At 39.6% G+C, this 23,882-nt stretch overlaps 1 protein-coding gene across 21 annotated transcripts in view; it reads right to left on the bottom strand.

Moving 5' to 3' along the window:
- Positions 1 to 21,290, bottom strand: part of map7d3 (MAP7 domain containing 3) — a 34,335-nt gene extending 13,045 nt beyond the window's left edge. For 2 of the 21 annotated variants that reach the window (XM_084718865.1, XM_084718863.1), the window contains exons 1-10: positions 21,148 to 21,290; positions 9,666 to 9,767; positions 9,246 to 9,326; positions 8,870 to 9,033; positions 8,460 to 8,571; positions 7,230 to 7,313; positions 6,021 to 6,128; positions 5,147 to 5,248; positions 3,754 to 3,852; positions 644 to 769 (exon numbers count right to left, since the gene is read on the bottom strand). In XM_084718865.1, coding sequence (XP_084574991.1) covers positions 644 to 769; positions 3,754 to 3,852; positions 5,147 to 5,248; positions 6,021 to 6,128; positions 7,230 to 7,313; positions 8,460 to 8,571; positions 8,870 to 9,033; positions 9,246 to 9,326; positions 9,666 to 9,767; positions 21,148 to 21,193 — 1,024 coding nt within the window. In that variant the 5' untranslated portion in view covers positions 21,194 to 21,290. The remainder of the gene's footprint in view (positions 1 to 643; positions 770 to 3,753; positions 3,853 to 5,146; positions 5,249 to 6,020; positions 6,129 to 7,229; positions 7,314 to 8,459; positions 8,572 to 8,869; positions 9,034 to 9,245; positions 9,327 to 9,665; positions 9,768 to 21,147) is intronic. The other 19 variants (XM_084718870.1, XM_084718869.1, XM_084718873.1 and 16 more) reach the window with 13 other exon arrangements.
- Between the last annotated feature and the right edge of the window lie 2,592 nt (positions 21,291 to 23,882).

Here is a 23,882-nt window from a genome sequence, read left to right on the forward strand (position 1 = left end):
GAAATGCCAGTAATTACCATTTCAGCACTGTGTACTTGAGTCCCCAGCATTCTGGTCACACTACCAGAACACATGCAACAGCACAACAGTCTGATTCTGATGTAACAAGAACCAACAGGTAAGCAGCTTAGAGCAAATCTCCCAGCATGGACTCTGAGGCTCCTCAGATGCAGAGAAATGCTCCCAGCCAAGTCAGTCCCGCTCAGCCCAGCACACAACAGCCAATTGTGTCAGATCTGCGAGTGCATGTGAGCCAGACCTGTGTATGTGTATGGGTGTGTGTTCCAATATTTACCATGTAACTATGCTTTCTCTCACATGAGCGTACTTTGCTGCAAATAACTGCTGTACATGCAGTACATGACATCTGACATAAACAGCTGATCATTACAATAGCGGCTTTTAAACACGGGCGACTTCTGTAATTCCATCACCACAAAGAGGCCACCGTTCACTTTGAAATGATTGTTCCAAAAGCACGAGGTCTGCAGCAGGGCACTGGGATGAGCTCAGATCTAGTGAGGTGATAGTGGGAGCAACTGGGCTGACTTTTTACTAATAAAAAATGAGGTTAAGTAGGCTGGACCAGGGTCTGTGTATAGCCATCCTTCCTCTCTGTCAGGGTCTCCTAAGCGGAGGTTACCTGGAGCATCTGTTCCTTCAGCTGACAGGGCGGCGGCGCTCTTGCTCCTAGCTAGTGAGGCCTGGGTGGGGGTGAGCAGGCGACTAAGGACCCCTCCGTCCACTGTGCTGGCCGGTGGCCTGCGAGCTACACGGCCAAAAAAAAAATCACCCGAAAAACAGAGGAGAACAAAAAGGCCAAGAAGGAAAGAGTGGATGAGAATGGGGAATGAAGGAAAACAAAGAAGGGGGTGATAGAGGGGAGGGGGTCAATTTAGTTTAGGAAGGTCACCATGTGATTTAACCAACAGGAGAGAATCAACATCAAACACCAAAGGTTAAGTTCCAGTAATCTTACATGTGCTCCTTATCAACTGTCTCTATCATTTTAATTTTCAGTGATATTAAATAAAATGAGGATAGTCAAAAAACGACAGTGAGGAAAGGACGCCATGGAAGAGTGCTGAGACTGATTGTCTGGTAACTGAAGATCAGTTAAAACAGAAGTCAAAACAGACAATGAGGTCAAATCAATGGTTCCTTGGGGCAAAGGGAGGTGTGCTGATGGGAAAAAAAATGAACCATTAGTGAACTTCAAAGACAGCAGAGGAATACTACTGGGTAGGAAGATGAGAAGTGAAAGAAACCAAGACTAAAAAGAGATAGGACAAGTGACTGTGACCAGGCGGGAGTTCTTTAGCTTCTGCTGTACAAACTTTTCTATGATGTAGATAAAGAAGGTGCCAATTTGATTAAATCAAGGAGGCTGAACAGGGTTCCTACACATTTTCAATTTCTAGTTTCCAGAGTTTTCCAGGCTCAAATTTCCTTCTCTGTTGATTTTTCAGAATACAAATAGCTAAATGCTTATTATGTAAATAAATGGGTTGTTAAGCATGTAAATTCTGACTATGTATGTTATTATGTTGCCAGCTAATCGGTGCTACCTGTGCTTGTATCGTTGCAGGGTTCAAAGCTTTTTCACTTGCAAAGTGAAGCTTTTTCACTTTTCACTTTGAAATCTACTTACCTGAAGTCAATTTTTACTTGCCCCTGAATAAAATGTTTTATTTATTAGCGGTTATCAAATAACAACAAAGATTTAAGTCAATGTTTAGTCATGTTTAATCTAGGGCTGCAATGTATAAAATGTCAGGTCCACCCAAGTTTTTTAAAGTCTAAGGTTATATCCATCAGTCTTTCTTTAAACGTCTCATTTTGGCATTCTGACATCCAAAGATTTTCAGTTTAATATTATAATAAACCAAAGAAACAGGAAATCTCCATATTTAAGAGGCTGAAAACAGCATTTTCTGCCATTTTGCATGAAAAATTAAACGATTATGAAAATAGGTTAAGTCTTTCCCTGTCAGGCAAGACAGGGATTTCCATTTAGATTTACTTGCCCTACATGGCATTTTACTTGCCCCTGGGAAGTGGGCAATCCTTACTGCTGAGCCCTGTACTGGTCCTTAACACACAGAGAGATTAATATATTATTGTTCCCCATAGTCAGAACCGAAAATAAGTTAAAAAAAAAAAAAAAAAAAAAAAAAAAAGTTAATTTAATTTTGACAGCATCTATGCAGCCTTGTTTTTTCCACTGCTCGGGGAAATGACAGTGATCACAGCCTCTGTGTTGGACTGTGTTCATTTGCATGTCATACTTCTTGCCTTGCTTTTGATGACATCAAGCTCCCGGAGGCTCACACACTGACACAGTAGTTAACATTTAGAATAGGGGCAATAGTCTGCAAGCACAAATACTTTTCCACTTTATCTTTTTTTCCAATATATATAACAACCTGGAAATTACTGAATTATTTTTTTCATACTGCGTAGGAACCCTGTCTACAATAATCAGTACTGAAAAAGTCAGAATATTACGAAAGCACTATAGTGGCCATTGATTTCACATCAGAAACAAAGAGCTCCTGCTCCCATGAAATGGAAGAACGAACAATTCCCCATTTATGCCACTGTCGCTACCTAAGCCTCAAAGTAGAAATGCTACCAGGAGAAGAGTTAAAGTGTTAACGGGTTGATTCTGTCACATGTTCCTAAATATTAGCCCTTCAAACAGGGAGTGCAAAGTCACACTTCCCTCCGCAGCCCCTGACTGAGCAGACATCTGTTGTAGACAGACTTGTGGAGTGTTAGCTCCTGGAGCATGGCAGCACGGCTTGCTGCTCAGCACCCACGTATTAAGAATGTGAGTTATTAGTCTGAGATAAGGTTATAGTTATGAAACTAATGGCGTGATGGAGCTTTGGGGTTAAATAACTTTAATAAAATGTTCTTTTTGCAGTTGGTAAGTACTAAGTCAGTAGTTGTATTATTGACTAATTACACAGAACAAACACGTAAACAGAACAGGAACATTTTTAAAACTCATCAGTGGCACGAAGAGGCTGTCTATAGGACAAACAAAAGCACTGGTGGTTAATGGCAATACACAGACTGCAGACAGTCGCTGTGGTCATTTTTGTGCTCTGGGGGTGCTACGGTGGGATGGCACTGACACACACCACACTGAAGCACAAGCCCAGCGACTTAAATCCAGCTAGGACGTCATCTGGGAGGGAGAAAACAATCAACACTTTGTGACAACAAAACAACAATACACTGTGTTAGTGCAGACACGGCACAAAGCAAAACCGTTCCTGGGTTGGCACTTAAAAGTAAACAATAAAAACAGTTAACACAAGATCAGGGCATAGCAGAAGATCTGGTGGGTTAAGACAGAGGAGGTTAAGGCATACATGGAACAGGCACAGCGTTCCGAGTTAATCACAGACAACAGTGGAGAGAAGCTTAGCAGCTACCTAGGGGGTAATTCAGCAGTCAGTGAGCAAGATTTAATTGAAAGAGAACATGGACAGAAAGGGAGAATACATTTACAGAACGTGTTGGCCAGTTTAAAGACCCGTATAGCTGATGACACTGAATGTTATTCCCAAAACCTCTTAGTAGCCAACAGTGTTGATAAGTTTTTAAAAAATGAGCAAATCCAGAATGAGCAAGCCGTTAACATGACAGCAACATGCTTGTTATTCCAAAATGGATGCCTGAGCGATGCAGATACTGGCATGAAAAAAAAAAAAAAGATTGCTGATTGTTCATGCTAGCCACCTTGATCATCCGTTGTCCCCTTATCAGGCTTGGCAGGGGTCTGTGCTCTGCCCACACTTACTCGTGTGAGGGAGGAACTTCTCTTCGTCATGGAACGGCCTACGGACACGAAAGTGGAGTTACAGCCAAGCAGGCACTGAACGAGTCAACAAGGAATCCCCAAAGACAGTGTACAAGTCATGTGCACTTCATTTGGCATTATGTGAATCACCAGGCTACAGCAGACAGCAGCTGATGTCAACATTTGATAGATGATGCTTAAACACACAGAGGAGACTTTAACTGCCCCATCTCATCACACTACCTGATGCCCCCTAGTTCAGACTACTACAAGGAGACCTGCTGTAGTACTAATATCTGTGAGTTTTTCAACCAGGCCTATACAGTTAATTTTTTTGAAGGGCCAGATTTGAACAAAGTTAAGTGCCAAAGGGCTGGACATTTACACTTCTGATTACTGACCTGTAAATTTAGAAATTTAAATATGTAAAACAATGCACCTTTTATATTTTCCTCCCCTTATTAGTTTTCACAATTGGAAAAGGAACGTTGCGTACAGTACAAAGGGCGTTCGTAATCCAAGAACAGAAGTAACTTATTGTTTTAATAAACACAATGCTGCATTTAACATCTTTTTTCATTCAGTTTGAGTCTCCTAAATCCTCTGCTGTAACAGCCTGAGTTAAAGCTTTGCAAAATAATAAGTACCTTTGTGCTTCACAGTTATAACTGATAAATGGACTAATTAGTATACTAACAAAGGAATGATCGTCTAATAAACAATGTAAAGACTAGGGGTGCGCCTAACAATTTTTTTTACATGATTGATCCAGTGATTATTTTATTAAATTAGTCGACTAATTTATTGATTACTGTAAGGATTATTTTTTTCACTAATATTTCAATACTATTCAATCATAGTCTTGACTGTCATGATAATAGTGTCATATTTTAAAGTTCTAAAGCTTGTAAATCCATGCTTTGACCAGGCACAGCAGTTCATTGTAATACGTTGACACACATTATGCAATTAGACGTAATTCTATAATCAATGATGTCGATTATGCCTATGAATCAACGGAGCCCTAGTAAACACACTCAAACTTTGACTGTTGGTGGGTATTTTTTAATTAACATGACAATGCTATACTTCTGTCATATTTATAAATTACTTAATGCTGGACTGAGGTTGTCAAAGGGCCAAACTATTGAATAGGCTTGGTTTAAACCATTAGCATGTACAAAGTGAGCTTGCTATGTGGATGTCATCGCTGTGACAGCACTTAATTTGAATGAAACTTGCCTATAACCCATGTTAGTTTGGCACACCATGTACTGTACACCATCTTTGTTATGAAAGCACAGTGTAGGATGGAGAGAGGATCTTTTGCACCTGTCTGTTCCACCTGAAGCTTTTTGCCGTCTTCCTTACTGGCCTGAGCAGCATTGCCATTGCTAGGCAACCGGTTACAAGACGAACTCCTCAGCTTAACCCCTGAGAGACAATGATGAAACACCCAATGGTGAATTTACTCAGCACTCGCCTGTGAATGGTACAAAGTCTCGCTGACTGACTGGAAGGAAAAGCATAAATATCAAACAAGTTGAAATGTAAAGAGAAATCAGTCATGTCACAAAGAAGAAATGGCACTTGCAGCCCATAGAAGCTGTGGAGAGATGTGATTCAACCAACTGCATTGATTATTTTTTCTGCAGAAATCAAATACATGTCTTGTGAATCAAAACACACTTTAAAAGAATTTTAAACCACTACAAGTACATTTATTAATTAATCACAATTTGGTGCTTGGGATCCCGTCTGATTTGGAGATTTTGATTCAGTACTTCATAGAGGTGCACAGTGAACAGGTACAGCAGAATTGGGAGGCCATGCTAATTCATCATTAGCTGGAACCAAAGACAGAGAGCTAAAGCAATTTTACCAGTCTGTTTGTGCTCCAGTGAGCCTGTGTGTAACACCCTGGATACGGAGAGCACAGGGGTCAGAGTTCACTCTAAGCTTTAAGAGTTGGAAGAGAAAGTAGGTTATTCCTGATAATCTACAGTTTATCACCTGGTAGATCTAAAAACACTAATCATCACTAAAAAACATACACCTTGCTGATAATGGACAGTCAGGAACATACTACATTGGTTAAAACACAGCACAGGAATGTGGGAAGGGTAAGAGGACAGGAGGGAGGGAGGGGGAGAAGGAGCAAACGAGGAAGGGAGGAAGGGGGAGGGAGGGAAGACGGGAGACTTACTTTTGTCAGGAGATTTGATGAGGGTGGCAGAGGAGGAGGATAGGCGTTTGCTGATACCAGCCTCAGACGGCTGTTTCAGGTTCATGGTGGATGTGGAGCGCTTGTCTACTAGGAGGGAGGAGGAAAGACAGACAAGGGAGGCGGGATTTACACTGGAGGTTGGCCAATGGGGAAGGGCATTAGGGTGCACACGTGGGAGTATGAGGTTCTGTAAGATCTTAATACCCCTAATATGCAATGGGTGATATGCTGCTTCATTGAAATAAAAACTGCATGCACTAATATAACCATCAGGGATAATTCAGATCATTTGAATATATTATTGTTAGTGTATTAGCAATAGTAGATACTGATCAGTACACTTTTCAGTTCAGAGAAGAAGCTAAGAAGCTAAGAAATGTATTGCTGTGGAAAGGATCAGCAACAAAACATATTTTAGCCACTTAAAAAAAGGTTGTCTGACATCAAGGTAAAGCTACAAAAATCTTCAAAATATAGCATACAATTAAGATGATATTGATTTTTTTAGGTGGCCATTTTATAAGTGGCTGAAAGTTGCTGACCCTGTCCACAGTAGGTGATTGCTTAGTTTCCATGCTGGTGCTCCTCTCTGCTTCTCCAAACTGAGGGTGTGCTGACAAGCATATACTGTAGGTAATACACTGACTATCAGTAAGTACCTCATAGAAACCCACTTCAAACAATCCATTAACCCATTAATCTAATATGCTACAAACACAGTGCACTAGTAACAACCTAACATGAAAACACACATTTTTAACTAACCAGTAACAACGTTATTGTGTGTTTTTAGAGCCAGGCATGGTGGTTAGTAAAAAAGACAACTGTGTATGTTTTATCGCTTTTAAGAGAAGAGCATCAACAGTATTACATGGTTTGAGAATCCAGAATTGATATTAGTCCCGAGTGCAATGTTTGGCTTCCATGCGAAGTCGCCCACGTGACCTGGAAGTGCTTGAAGGTGTCAGTGAGTGAAAAACCAAAAGCTACACTTCCAGCTATTCACCCTGCACAAGGCACATTCAGAACACAGGCCCCATACAACAAACGGTTAGTAAGAAACTGCCCGTTAGACTGCAGCAGGTGAGGGTGGGTGGGTGGGACAGGAGGTAACCAAGCTATCTGGAGTGCCAGTGCCAGTCCATGCTGTGTTGCTACATCGGTGAGCAAATGATCAACAAACAAAACCTTGTCGACTCCTTGGTGGCTTTTCTGGCGAGGCAGGGGATATAACTATTGTTACTGGAGACGAGGCGCTGGCGTCAGAGTCTCCTGCGGGAAAACACAGCTCTCAGAGAGGAGCAATAAAACACAAGATGTTGAGGAGCATCCTTCATAGAAGGGAAAAGAGGAGAGTTGAAATCTGGCTGGTAGCCATCTGCCTTTGTTTGACACCCAGTGCCTGAAGCAGGAAATACACCAACACTATTTACAATTTTGGCACCAAATTAACAGTCCTCAGTTGGTACCCTGGCATTATAAACAAAATGTAATTTAAATGACCCTTCAACTTTACAAACGTTTGGCAGATTTCTGCAGAACATTGTGGTTTATTGTCTGAGTGTCAAACAGTGGGAGTGATTGTACAGAGAGGAGTCAAGTGATATCTCATGCATACAGTGTTGTGAAGGCGTGAGAGCATGACAGACTACAGTTAGAATTGCTGTTTATGTGTAAGTTTTCAGATCTCAGTGAACAAACTGGATTTTGTGAGTTTGCTTTATTGGATGACAAACTTATCCGATAATATTTTCAGATGAGTTACAGTGTTGAAAGCTCCACACTTTCACAGGATGACAAGGAAGCCTCTTCATGGGGAAGTTAGGCACTTTGCATGTGGATGTATAATCAATGTTAATGGTAAATATAGTCAAGACTGAGTTCTGCTGCTGGAAAATCTTTTGTTCTTCATAGAGTGATGTCACAGTGATGTTGTTGGTGTTAAGGAAGAACTACTGGCTATTTCAGCTTGGATTTCTAATCTCCACCTCTGTGTAGCCAGAGTGGGTATTTTGGCACCTAATGCTATGTTTTAGTAGTAATAACTGTAGTATAAGGGGGTGATACTGTGCAACATGGGCATCAGAACCTTGCACATAATGCATCCTGGTACATGTAGGCACTGCTGGGGTGGCTCTGTGTATAGAGGAACTTGGCTCTCTCATTCAACAGGCATACACTGAGGAATTTATTGCCATTTACTACCATTTTGCCAGCAATTACCATTGCTGGCTTTAACTTTATTTTTATACATTGTGGCTAGATTTCACTCCATCTGTGGTGGAGAACGTAAGTTGTGCTTTTGGTGCAGATAAACTTGCTCTTTAAAACACAGTGGCTAGTGGATGATGAAAGTCAAATTGGTCAGAAAAGCAGAAAGGAAAGTGTGAACTTTTCAAGCAAAGAAAGGGTCTCTACCTGTTCGTCCATCTGAGTCTGTGGACAGCCCCCCCCAAGACCATCTTTTCTGCCTCTGGTCAACTCGCTGACTACGCTCCAATGTCCGCCGCATCACTGCCTCGTAGTGCTCCTGCAGCATAACAGGGGCAGAGGGAGAGAATAATGTAAGTCAGTTACAGCTGAGCAACATTTGTCCCTTAACCAGAGAGGACAAGACCTGACAATGTCATAACTGTGAAATGTGTGGGCAACTGTGCTGTTATTCCCTCAACACTGTTCTTACTCAAAATTCTCCCACATAAAGAAAACAGTGCATCAGAGCCCTGTGTTTACATGCAAATTTCATTCTTTTAGTCACGAGTCAAAACAACTGAGCTACAACGAGCACTGCTCTGAGACTCTCCAGGCTCCACCCGTGCTACATATACCTTTTCCTCTTCCTGTTTTTGCTTCCTCTTCTCCTCCACAGCCAGTCGTTTCTGCTCCTCCTTTCTTCGCTGTTCCTCAACTTTTTTCTGACGCTCCTCCATCTGGCGCTCCACCTGCAGCTTGGCCTTGCGCTCCCGTTCCATGATCAGAGACTCTCTCAAAGCTGAGCGCACAAATAGCAGTTTAAGTGTAGTTTAAGTGATGGTAAAGAGAAAATACTTAGTACCAAAATCTATTTGTTTTCTCCATTAAAAAAGAAATATATATTCTGTGATCTCTTTGCATTTAACAGGGTAACATTCACATATAGTTGGGGAGGTTAGAGCTTGTTTTGAGTCAAATAATTTCAGATGGACACTGAGATTACCCTCTTACCCTGTTGTTTGTCTGCTTCTTCTCGCCTCTCTTTTGCCACTCGCAACCGGTCGTCTATTCTAAGTGCGGCACCGTCAATGACTGCAAACACATACATGTGTATATGTGGTTAAAAGGTAAAACATGAGCAGCAAAGCAAATTCAGAGAACAAAGGGGTGGATTACAATGCAGCATAGTGGTACAAAGGCATTGCATCATGCAGGCAGATGTGTGCATGTGACTGTCATTAATGAGCTTTGTCAACTGTTACAGTAATAAGATGATGACTAAGATTTACCTGCAGTAAGCCTCACTGAGAGGGTGGTGGAAGTGGATTGTGTTGCATCTAATGGTTCAGATTATGGACGACAATAGAGCGGTGACAGGGCAGTATCTGTGAGAATCAACTGGTTTCTATGTCAAGGTGTGGTGTCATTTACCTGGCTTACACCCCTGAGGTTTAGCTGGTGTGTTGGTTGTAGGTCCCGGACTGTTCCCTGCAAGGCTGCGCCGCTCCTCGGCTTGTGCCTGTGCAGCTGCAGCTGTAAAGTAGAAAAACGCACACCTTACACACAGGGAACTGGGGTCACACATCATGTCATGTCATGTCTACTAAAGCAGGTATAACCAAATAATATCATGTAAACAGAATTGCTTTGGGTACTCCAAACCAATCAAGTTTAAATCAGCGGTTTTCTCTGTGCTTTGTTTGCTCTCCATAGGAATGCTGGTTCTAGAGAGATCCAACGGATTTGAAGCTACAGAACAATCCAGCTATTCAGCCATCTGACATAACCCCCCGCTCATAGCCAGCCATACACTGCTTTCTGTGACCAGCTCAGGGGCAAGGTTTGCTGTGAGAAACATGTCTGGAATCAAACCCTTGTGAGCGTCCTGGTATAGAGCTCATATGCCCAGAGGTGCACAACATTTTAAACACAACCACTCCCTAACACACAGAAAATTACACAAATCAATATATCTATACACAATCAGCTGTTGCGCTAGTTTAGCCAGTTTGAGAAACCAGTATATCAGCATACATTAAGCCATCCTGTGCCAACACATAAGTCATGTTTATGACTTGCTTGCAGCAAACGGTTTTTGTTTTATCATTTCTGCTGTATTTCTTTGTGGATGTGATTTCAAGCAGCACAGAGGGAAAATGTCAGTGTCCATTATAACCATTTTGTTCTGATACTCATGGACTATTAAACAATTCCAGACTAAGACAGGAGTTACAAACATGCATTTAAGGTAGCAACTACATCAGGATCACCACACAGTCAATGGCGTTTTCTTCAGCAAAAACTATTGAGAAGAAAATAAATCATGGTTAGGAGGACATACAGGGGCAGGAAGGAAGGAAACAGTGAGGACATGATCAAGCTTTATGAGCCCCATTATCAGCCTTTTCTCCTGTCTCTTTCCTTCTTTGTCGGGATATATTCAGCGTTAAAGAACTGCTGACAATGAGGCAAAACAATGTCCAGTCATGTGATATTCACATTATTGATGAACACTTCAGACTGTGCTCTGAAAGTCTCTCACTGTCTCCCCTGCCAACATAAAACTCTACTGCTGCTATAACCATCCAAATCAATTTGTGTGTAATATGCCTAATAATGATTAAACTTTATAACAACATTACAGCTTTTATCATTACATCTATACATTTGTAACCATATTTAAAAAGACTAATTTGCTTCTACACTAATGTTTAGGTAATATGTATATAGGGGAGACAAGATAAGAAATGTCCCGTGGCATTGTATGGTATGATTGTGACATGGTGTGCTGAGTCATGATCATATGCGCCCTCCAAGCAGGGGAGAACCACAATATTCTGACCCTGCTTGGGGGTAAAGATAAAACCATGTAAACATTTCAGATCATGATTATAGTGACCAAAATTATCACTGTGTTGTTACAACGTGCTGAAAATGTTCAAAAAGTACAGACACACGCATTGAGTTACCAAGTTTTATATTGAGAACCTAAGTGATTTGAAATGGCATTACGTCATTGCGATGCAAATGCAGTTTTCCCTGGATTCTTTAAGACAAAGGTGGTTAAGTCTGGAGGATGTGCATGGCATGCATGGCTGTACACAATTGGGTGCACACCTTTAGACTGCCCTGCACTTGAATGGGGGGAGACGACAAAAAAACAAAAACAAAACACTTTTTGCTTTGCAGCTTAAGCTGAAAGATATTTATGTAAAAGAAATTACTTACACATTAGCAATCAAAACAGGAATGCAATACGAGACTAATTTAGCATAATTATATAAATTTCTTAATCATAATTTTCACTAATATGGGTAAGTCAGCATGAAAATATTGAAAATAAGGCTTTGGCGTCATTCAAACCAGTAATTTGACAGTCCATATTTGTTGCATCTGAGGAGATAGAGACAGGACAGAGAGATGATGTCTTGTAAAGTAATGATTCAGAGTTTATTACTGTGGGATTTCTGTCTCACACTTATTAATGGACTTAATGAATGAACCAAGTACACAGAGTAGGATAGAACCACAGCGGTTTGAACAGCTTTTGATCTATTAATCAGGGAAAATATCCATATTAATGTGCATATATGTTTCAGAAATCATCTGTCAGATACTGGTGCTCAAAAAGTGGCTGCTGAGGTCTGATTTCCTTCTGTACCAAAAACTTATGATTTGTTTACCTCACAATAATCTTGATTTTGATAAAAGGCATAATAATTTTGGCATACAAAAAAACATTTTGGGCTATGTTTTTGTTGAAATTTTCAGGTCACAGGGAAAATACAAAGGTGGACCACCTTTGAGTTGATTAGGCGGGTAAATCATGAAATTGTGATCGTGAAACGGGTAATCATTTAATCCCTACTCAGGAGACTAAAACTTGACCATCTCTTTATGAGAGATGTGTCCTTCACTTTTTAATACTTCAGAAATTAGTTCCCTGTAATACTGTCATAACTCACTCCCCTAATCAGAAACATGATTAAGATGCTGATAATGCAGACCAAAGACCTACTGCTACTTCACATCAAATCTTTTTTCACCAGCAAATAACTAGGATGTTTTCCTTTATAAAGCAACTATAGGAAGTGCAGCCTTATTTTCCACCAAGGTAACAGGTAACTACTTTTTGTGCTCAAAAGTAGCAGCCACAGTGAACTCGAATGGTTGCATGAAAGCACTTACTGGACTGGGGCTGAATTATTAGTGGAAATTTTTGAAATCTTACCATGGACTACTACAATTTTCAAATGGCAGGAGGTGCAATATTTGTGAAAGCCAAACTGTGTCAAAATGTTTTTTTAAACACTTTAAATTAAATATTGTCATGCTGCAGAGATGTCCTGGCCTACACATCATATTCTACAGACATGAAAAAAGCATCTGTTTGGCACAGAATGATCCCTGGAAAGGTACCATAAATCATAATTTAATCAAATTAATGTTTTTTTTTCAATGAATATGATAATAATGATGTAAAAATTATAATTCCCTCTAATATCACAAATCATTGCAAACAATTGCAGTTGCCACATTCATCAAAATAATTACAATTAGGCCTAGATAAAAGTTCAGTATTGCTCAGTCCTAAATTAGACATCATCACAGTAAGCGACACCTTTTTCCATGTGGGCTTAGTGCATGTAAAACACTCATGCTGTGCCCACCACAGACACTGATCATGGCTTCTCAGTACAGCACTGCGTACATGTCATGTGCATCTGTATGGAAATTGACTCTACACTCTACTCTCTGGAAAGCAGACAAGACAACGGGCCTTTCTTATATGAAGTGACACTGACAAATTGAGTGATATTCTTTGCTCTCTCAGCTGACTATCAAATATGCTTAGAATGACTAATTAACTATCAGAGATTTTGACAAAAAAAATCTCCTCAAGTAGTTCTAACAACCCAGATATCAGCATTAGCAGGAGCTGGACGTAGCAAAGAAAGCTGACAGGGTAAGTAGTCATGCACTCATTATCTGTCATTAAGCTTATGACGGTCAAAGTCTGCAGCTAATGTCCAGTAAAGTGCACAGGTCACCTCACTTTTGACTCCTTCAACCTCACCAGCAAGCAGAATAAACGGTGGGTAAACGAAAAAAAAAAAAAAAAGGCCCAGGATGCACTTTTAACAGGTTTATTGATAAACAAGAGCAACTTAGCTAATAACCCTAATCAGTCACCAGTACTGTGGCGTGGGATTGTATATGTGGTGGGAATCATACAATACCACAAGCAATACACTAACCTCAAAGCAAACAGGGGAACCTTTGTAAACTCACAGTTCTACACGATTTGTTATGCATTTATCGTACAGTATATCACACTGTATTTTTAGCAGATAGTATAGGTTAGCATATTGACTTTCAGACACCGCTGTAACTGCTATAAACCTTCTGTCAACACACACATTCCCTTTTACTCAAGACAACAGACATGAAAAACAGATGGGGCACTGTGGGCTACAAGAGTTGATCTATATTCGGAAGAACACCCAAAGGCTAAAACATTTTGTCTATCCCTCCAGAGAAAAAGATGTAAAAAGATCTGGACTATCGAATCTCAGTGGCTCGGGGATCAAATTGTGCAGATTATATACCTGAAATACCCTTGTTTCACCTCATATCTCACTCTTTCACCTAATCATCCCTGTTCATATAAAGGCAAAAAGAATAAAATGCCAAGCACCCTGTGTCACAGGGTAACTGTTGCTAAGTGATACACACCGCAGCTCAGGGTGGATGAAGTGCTTCTGTACCATGCTTAGGCCTGTATCAACAAAGACAGTGACTCTGAAATGAGATGATTCATAGCTAAATAAAGAGAGCAGAGCAGTAAAGCTTTGAAGGATAACTCACCAAATTACGTATCAATTTACTTCACATCTGGACAGTACAATAATGCAGTTTATTTATCAACAGCAACACCTTGTGCTATTGCTATTACAGCCCATAATCAGTAGGTTCAGGATCAAATCTATGAAGGGAATGATCAAACAGTATTAACTTGCACAAAAAACTGTAAACAATTCAGTTAAGACACAAAACATTAAGTTTCAATAGTATGACCTCCTTCATAGCATGACAGACTAACTGTGTGTTCTGGTGTTTAGAAGGAAGTAAAAGCAGACAGGAAAGCCAAGGGTCTAAGTAGGTAACAGCTGTTGAGCTAAAACCAGCAAGACTGTTTCTTCCAACAAAAGACTACTTATGCATAACATCATCTGCTCTAATATCCAGTTTAATACGATTTTCTGTTGATGCTATAAATATTTTACTGACTTTCTGTGTGCCACAACCACAGTGATCACTGAACTCAGTGTTCTGTTGTGATGAGAAAGAAGCTTAAGTTATAAAATAAATAGTCAAATTAAACAAACAGAGAATTAAATCAATACACTCTCAGCAAACACACACATTCAAGTGCCGATCAAGGAGGAAGTGATTCTGTTTTCTCAACAAACCTCAAGAGAGCCAGGTGTGCTCATAGAAATGGAAGGAGCCAATCAGAGGAGCTGTCTCTCATCACTCCATCACTATGGAGATTTGCAAACATTAACATACATTAATGCTGCAACACTGACAGACTCAGCTAAATGCTTCAATGGGTTTGAGGAACAAAACCACTCACATAACCTGGCCACCAATTACACACAGATTGATCGATGGCAATATTTGAGCTAGATAATCAGTCATTCAAGTAGGTACCAGCGTTCGGGAAAAAAATACGCAGTTAAAGATCCAGCCTACAGTGAGCCGCCCCCATCATCATGCGCGCACCAGAGAAGACATCATGTAGTTTAATAGGATGTAAAGATGCTTGATTATGGCCAAAATGATCATTACTTTGATCATGTTTCACACTGATCATATTTAGCATGACTATTCATTGATGATAGAGAAAAACTATTTTTATTCCACTGTCATATTTAAATAAAAAGAGCACTGCTTTCTCTTCCATTCCTGCTAATGTACAAATCTGTGCATCAAATGAAGACTGTTTCTTATTGACAGTGCATTTCCCAGAAGAAAAAATTTAATAAAATTGTACCAGAACTTTAAACTTCATCAGAACACTACTTTCACTTTCATGTTGTGCTACACTCATACAAGGACACGCTGTAGAGTGTCATCATTATGGATGAATGAGTTGATGCTGGACAAGAATTCATCGAGGTAATAGCAACTTCATTATTCCAGGCCTTGATATATCCATCGTACTGCAGTTTGTGGTGTTTTTTCAGGTGGCTGAAGAAGTTGCACATGCACTCCTTGCTTATCGTTTGTTCTTGCTTAACATCACTTGCCCTAAATCCAAAATACTTCCACACAATGATAATCCTTTCTGAGGGACTAGCTCTGGGCCTTCTGCCCCAGACATTTGTTTTTCGTTTTGCTTGTCTGCTCTCTGTTGTACATTAGCCTTTTACTCTGAACTGCAGCTGCGTTATTCAGGAAATTTTGCACAGGCTGCTGCTACAAGGTGGCTGGCTTTTAGTTTAGAAACCACTCAAACTGATATGCAATGAATATTCTATGAGCGGCACACTCATTTTAAACATAAACATCACACTTGATTATGTTCATTTAATTGTGGAAGTCAAAATCACAATTGAGATTAATATTTGATTAACTGTGTAGCCCTAATGTAATCTATTTTAGCCTGTACTTAATCTGCTTGGTAAAATCATGACATATTTACTATGTATTTATAGAACTATTGTGATACTGATTGCAGTATCATCAGAAGTTTTAGGTGGTAGGAGACACTCAAAAAAACAATGGAAAACCATTGTGAGTGCAGCACATATATACATATTGATTTGTTGTTGCCCAACCTTCAGGCTGCAGAGTTATTATGGCAGCAGTAAAGACCACCAGGGGGGCTAATGATGACCCAGCTCTGCAGGCCAGACAAAAACACTAAACAGGAAACAGGCCAGCCTGCATTACATCATAACACTTCTGGTCGAATGCTACCACTGATCAAACACTACTTCTCTAAATAACAAGGAAGACATATCTTTAGACAATGTTATTATTGTGGGAAAGCAAGAGTGGATTGAGGGGACTCTTTTCTGTCCCTCCTTTCAACTGCAGCTATTACTGTGTCCTGCTGCACGGTACAATTAAGTAGCTTTTTGCACAGGAAGTGCCCTGCTAAATGAAAGGGTGGACAGACATTTGCCAGTTTGTACTAAAAGTACATAGGGATTTCAAACCCCAACCAAAAACTAGAACAGGTTCATTCATGAAACAAAACAACTTGAACCATTAATGAGTTCCTTTTCTTTGGTTAATTTCGTCCAAAATCAATGAAATCGCCTTGTGAAGTATTTGGCTGCATTAAAAATATCACCTTTCTTGACTGTCTGTGGCACAGAGCTAGTTCAAGATTTCAGATCCTCAGATAACACTGCTGATGCACGCTCACACAAGTGCACACACATGCGCGCGCGCGCGCGCACACACACACACACACACACACACACACACACACACACACACACCAGATCTTCTATGGGATTACTTTGTTCATGCAAAGGTAAGCCCTGGCTATTTGCAGTACTGGCAGGATAATGACACATCCCAGTTCGCTAGACAGTCTACTCTTCCAAGTGGACTGCATTTTCTTACTGGAGGTGGACACTGAAAGGGTCTGATCATGTCCAAAACCATTATCAGTTAGCTTTTAATTATCGATTTCGTTCTTGCCTGACTTCTCCCCCCTATTTTTTAATGATGAGGTGTTGGAGGCTAAGTGCAGGTTTGATAGTGTTCTGTTCCATTTTATTGCTTAATCTCTTCAGTAATTAACCTTTGTGGAAAAAAGGTATGAAAATGGGAGGCACTACCAATATATCCCGAAACTGAGAATTAATCACAATAAAAATTAATATAGCCAAGTGCAATATCCAAATCACAAACCCAGAACCAAAACAAAAAGTATGGGAAAACAGCATTACATTTGAGGTAGTGTAGTGCTGCAATGAGGTCCTAGCCTAAAAATCTTGCTCTCCATCATTACAATTTTAAGTTTTTGTTTTAGTGAACATGTAGATTGAAATACAAAACTACTCACTTCAACTAATCATATCGCATGTTGCAATTTCAGACAAAATAATTATTTCTGACTTCATCACAAAAGGGTGCAGCCCTACCAAAAATTCAATACTAACAACACTTGTGAAAGTTGACAATAAGTTAAGTATTTTGTAATTACTAGTTACATGCCTTTATATAATACATATTATATAACTGACACTGACATCCTTCAAGTTTCAGTTTCTCATCCATACTCAAAAAGGAAAAGGCTTGAAAGGAAAACGGGGAGCTGTTAGGAGTTACAAGAAAATTAACTGTCCCCAATAATATAGAACCAAGGCTGACATGGGAAAATTCTGTTAGTTATGAACACATGACTTAAGATAATTTAACCTACTGGTTTACAGAGGGAGAAATTACAAGTAGCACCGCTGTGTCGTCACTCTTAATAGGCCTATATGTGGAGATTTTTTGCCGTCCATCTGCCCAAGTTTGCTCTCTCTCTGTATGCTGGGAAGTGGCGTGACACCCCAAATTCACACATCTTATCTTTTTTGTTCTCTGTAGCTGAAGTGGCACATTAAATCAAACGTTCTACAATTTGACCATCTGAATCTGGTTCAAAACCAAAATTTACCATCAAAACCATCCTAACTCTCAAGGCATAACTAGCAGTGAACCTGTGTATGTATATGCAGATGTTTTAAATGTTTCTAATGTGAAATGAAGGAAAAGCAAGAACAATCTAAAAGAAACTAGAAGTAATTGCAATATATAAACCAAGCAACTGATGCCTTATGAACAAAATGATTCAGATGACGACTGACCTTAGTTATAGCCTATACAAATTAACATGTTTTGCTATTCAAATCTTTGGTGTGTGTATATGTGTGCACACACTAATGTAATACATCATCCCATCAGTTGCTTTAAAAGGTTAAAATAAAACAGGGATCGTGTTTTTGGGCTAGAAGAAAGCTAAGTGGACAGATCCAAGAAACTGAGGCTGGTCCATTTCCTCCTCTGGTTAAATCCAACCAGCTCAGAAATATTTCTCATGCTTTTAATTCTACAGCAGCAATTGCTGAGCCAGGATCAGGATAACCTTGCAGTGTGACTTGCAGTAGTGTGATCTCCCTTCATAATAGCAGGGTACACTTTCTCCTTGCTCACATTCTTGTGGAAATCATCATGCACATGAGCTAGATTCCTGAGATTATTTTATTATTGTCAGTCTTCTGCCCTGACTAGAGGCCAAGCAAACTGACATCCTTTTATCCCTCACAAAGCCAAGATTCAAACATTTCACATCACTCTAAACTTCGTGGATGTTTTCATAAAACCACAGAATTGGGTGGATGTAAATTCCAGATTGAAAATACTGAATGGAAAAGTTAAGGGAAACAGGAAGAAGATCAGTACTAAATATGGTCCAGTTACGTTGCCAGGAGTAAAACATGCCTACACCCACACTGGGTATGCAAAAAACTCCCTCTTACCCTAAAACACTAAAAAACTGTCAGCCCAACTGGAGCTCAAGTCATAACAAACTGTGCATTCATGCCCGCAGATGCAGACACAGTAAACATCCATGTCTAAGTCTGGACGGGGCCAGCTGAGGCATGGATGAAAAGCATTGATAGAGATTTTTGCTGCAGCCGTTGGCCTACAACATAGTACTATTTACAACATGTGCCTTTTGCTTAACAGAAGTGTTTGTGACACAGGGCTGCTGGTCCAACCAAAACTTTTTTTATCACTTCATCAAGAAAAGCAAGCAGGCAGCCTCATTCCCTTATCAGAGCTCAGTGTCTGACAGCGTCTGACACTCCAGCTTTATCTCAAATTCAGGTCAGACATTGTTATAGTTGCCCTCCCTGGAGAGTGGTGGGGGTTATGCCATATGTCAACATATAAGCATAAATGTAGACCAATGGATATAGGAGAGAAAAGAACACTTTGTGTATGAGTGCATTTACATGCGTACTAGCATCCAGAATTTGATTGGGTTTTTAGAGTATTGAGCATGTTAGCTTATCCTTGTTTTGAGATACCTGGATATACTACCTGGAAACACTGAGCAATATATCTATATCATGATATGAAACTAGATTCCCGCTTAGATTTTGGATGTTGTTAGGCCTAATTCTTGATATGGCATATGTCTTTTCCTGGTTTTAAAGGCTGCATTACGGTAAAGTGATTTTAACAGAAATAAAATAAACTTATCAGACTACTCTGGTCATTATATTATTTGCTTGTTCCTGTTTGGTCATTATATCCACATGCCTGATATTTTTTTTATTTTAAAAAAATGTCACTGAGCTGATATTTTGTGAAAGCACCAATGATCATTCCTACAATATTGTCATATTTAGCCAAAGATATTGTGATATTTGATATAGTCTCACCCAACTATAACAGCATGCTATTTTAGAGAAAATGTGTATGTCATATATCACAGAATAGCCTAAATATATTGAGATATTGTTTTTAAGCTATATTACCCAGTCCTACTGCCTGGGAATACCTGGAAAATCACGATATTGTGGCATGCAGATAGCTTGTCCAGCTTTGCACCATCTCATCAATCAGACAACCAGAAACCTGGACACTACAGCTGCAACAATAAGTTGAATAATCAGTAATCAACTAATAAATTAATCATCAACTATTCTGATAATCACTAGATTGTTTTGAGTCATTATTTAAGAAAAAAAAGCTCTGATTTTGGCTTCATAAATACTAATACCTTCTGGTACCTTAAACCCTCTATGACAGAAAAAATAATATCTTTGGGTTCATAACTGAGGACATCACCTCTGGGAAACGGTGACCAACATTTTTCACTATTTTCTGACACTTTATAGACCAAACAACTAATTAATTGAGATAATGATCCAGATGAATTGACAATGAGAACAATGCTGTTGTAGCCCTATTAGATATTGTTATGACCATGAATAACCAGGTTTTTGATGTTCAATGTACACGCTATATCCCTAGGATGAGAGTAAAAACCAGGCTACTAATGCACATCTAAACACACTTTCTATGATAGTTTTGAGCAGGAAGCTACAAAACTGCTGCTGTACATAAGCCAGCTGGTATGTGGATAGTTAAAAACAAGCTGTCTGTTGGTTTCTGCTGTAGGTATCAACTCAGCTGTCAAGTTCAATACAAAATACACGAAGAGAGAAGCAAAACCTGAACTCTGCCTGAAAGGGATAACAGACGATCACTTGTTTTGACATTAATCCCCAAGTGATGAGCAACGTTATCGCTACTGCAACTGGCTAATGTCAGTTGCAGAGCAGTTATTTAGCCTCGTTAAACACGCATTTAAGAGTTTGGCTATGCAGTTTAATACAGTCACAAACACAGGCACTTTGTTAGACAACGTGCTAAAGTAAAGCTACAGCAAAGCTGCGTGATCTGGGCGCCAGACAAGAAGCTAAAGTCGTGATATGTCAACCGGCTCTCAAAATAAATCGTTACAACTTTAGCTAGCGTTAACTACAAGTGGTTACTTTAGATTCAGCAAGTTAACCCAGCTAGTTAAACTCTCTCCTCAGTTTTAAGTTAGTTAGCTAACTGTCGGCTATGGTGGGCAAATTCAACCTAACTTGTAACGTTTATGTGCGGGAAGAAGTTGCAGATTTTCCGCATCCATTGTCAGCAGCAGATAACCCGGCGGACAGCGAGCTAACGTTACTAGCCGGAGAAGCTGGCCGCGTTACAACCCGTTCAAATCGCCCGGTTAGCGGCGGCAGTTGCCAGCAAACATTACAAAGTGATTATTACACTGTAAGACACGACCGGGACCAAAAATAACACCGACTGCCAAGATTTTTCTTACCCATTTGGGCTCGCAAGCCTTTGAGAGTCGTTGCACCCTCCGCCATTTCTATGAAGTTTTCCTTCTCTGTTTTTTTCTAAAGCAGGGGCGCGTAACACATCGCAGCCGGTAGGACTCGGACACCACGGGGACGTGGACATCAAAGACAGGACGAAGAAGAAGGAGGTCTCACTCTGACCGGTTTCCCGCGAAAACCGACATTAGCCCCGTAAAGCGCAGACACTCCAGTGAACTGGTCGCTTTGTGAATGGAAATTTTTGAGATTGCAGCTGCAGGCATAGACATAATTATATCATGTCTATGGCTGCAGATATTTTGCATTAAAAACTTAAGATCACCATTGAGCAATTTCATACAATTTAAATTAACACTAGTTTAATGTCAGATCAGTTTACCAGGGGTGGACGAAGTATTCAGATTCCTTACTTAAAGGGAAAATATGTCAGTTTTAACGTCCAGTCAGGCTGGGCAATATGGACAAAATCAAATATTATATTATTAACCAAATATTTAGATGTTGATATTGTGGCAGTTGTAGGTATTACTACTGATGCTTTCACATAATATTAACTATTATTAATTAGTATGGTGAATATAGTGACTAAGTGGGTAAAGGCAAAAAAACAGGACAGCTAGAACAGTCTAGTAAGTTTAAAAAATAATAATAATAATAAAACCGGAGAAAGACAACACTATTGCCATATCATGATATAATGATATCCAAAATATGAGGTGGTATCTTGTCTCATATTACAGTATCAATAAAATACTGATAGAATGCTCAGCATTAATGTCCAATCAGTGTTGATGGTAAATGTGGTAAACTGAACCAAAAATTCCTCAGTGTGTGTTATACGACAGAGAAAGCTAGGTTCCCCTGTTGCAAAATCTGTAGTTCTTCCTGTATTCAGTGATGTCACAGTGATGTCACCGGATGCAGGATGATACAGACTGTTTCAGCTTGGATTTCTAGTCTGCACCTTTGGGTGGCCAGGGGGTGTGCTAAATGAGAATTTTTGTCACCTAATGCTATGTTACGACCAACAAAGTAATAGCTGTAGGCTAAGGTTTTGATACATGGTAACATGGGTGTGGACATCAGAAATCTGCATGAAATGCATCCTGGTGCACGTAGGCACTGCTGCACAGCTCTGCAAGCAGGAAAAGACAATTTTCTATCAGCACCGAGGGATTTATTGCTTCAGTTGACCACATTTACCATCAGCACTGACTGGATAGCCACATAAAAATAGGTGTATTTTCCGTTTAAGTAAAAGCAGAACCACAATATTCTGTAACAAGTAAAAGTCCTACTTTCAAAAACTTACCCAAGTAAAAGCTAAATGTACTTAAAGTATTAAAAGCATTAATCCAATAATATGACAAATAATATTATAACACTCAAAAGGAGTTTTCTGCATAATGCATACTTTTACTTTTAATACTTTTAAAAAATAATTCTGATGCATTAATGTGTGAGTAACAATTTTGCTATTACAGTTTGTCAAGTGGGAGCTAGTTTCTGTATTGTTAGTAGTTTAATCTATAACAACACACCATATGTGATCATGGTTTTCTTTATACAACCTGAATCTGTGAAGAGTGAGTGAAGTTATCGAACAAATATAGTGGAGAAAAAAGTATAATATTTTCTTCTGAGATTTAGTGGAATAGACCACAGCATAAAATGGAAATACCCATGTAAAGTACAAGTACCTAAAATTATACTTAAGTGATGTATTTGAGTAAATGTACTCAGTTACTTTCCACCACTGCAGTTTACCACTTAATACTGTTCAAATAAAACCATTTTTTTTGGTTGCTTCAGAAAAATTTCAAACAAGGCGTTCAACATCTCTGCCACGTCCACTTCCAATAAAACTGCATCGCATATGAGAGGCTGCATCACGCTGCAGTTTGCGTGCGGCTTTTAATTATGAATAAAAAGTTGCACAAAACACAAGGTCTGCCATTATTGTGAGTAGAAGTGGCTCATCTTTTCAATAGACGATCTAAGTGGGTGCGCTTAAAATACTAGACAAATTGGCTACTGCACCCAAGAGCGCCCCCCAGCGTTTGTGGCAGTTGTTGTAAGCATATAAATTGAACGTTTATCCACAAGAGACACTGAGAACGCCAGCAATTAACTTTCAGAGCCAATTAATAAAATAGGAGCGATACTTCCACGAAACAAGAAGATTCAGTTAAATAAACAGAGAATTAAAATATTTTTCATGAGGCCTATGAGAGTCAAAGACTCTTCTGAGTGGAAGTAAGATAGGTTTTAAACAAGGCAGTAAACTTTTCTAAAAATTGCTTCATCGTTTCCTTTTGAGGTGGCTTTGAGATATAGTTATAGGGAAAAATAAATCTTACCAGACTGGATGTGCCAAAGAATCTGTGGAGCAAGAGATTCAGGAAAACTGTGAGTAGGCAAACCTCTCAAACCCAATGAAAGAATAAGATATTTTCTCAGGGCTCTGTGTTCTCTCCCCTGCCATGAACACAGCATCCTCTGTCCTGGTTGGTCTCACATGCTTTGGCCAGAGGGCCCTCATCTATTTTACATGGTAAACAGGAAGTAACACTGCATGTAGGGTTCAGTTGCAATGACCTGGATATTGTGTTATTTAACACCTGCAAATGCACAAATCAAAACTTTTTTCACTATTCAATGAATGATTAATCGTCTGACATCTATTATGATAAGGAATTTATTCAGATGGAGCATATCT

This window comes from Lutjanus erythropterus, chromosome 5 (genome assembly GCF_056507025.1).
Source record: "Lutjanus erythropterus isolate fLutEry1 chromosome 5, fLutEry1.hap2, whole genome shotgun sequence".
Taxonomy (NCBI): domain Eukaryota; kingdom Metazoa; phylum Chordata; class Actinopteri; order Lutjaniformes; family Lutjanidae; genus Lutjanus; species Lutjanus erythropterus.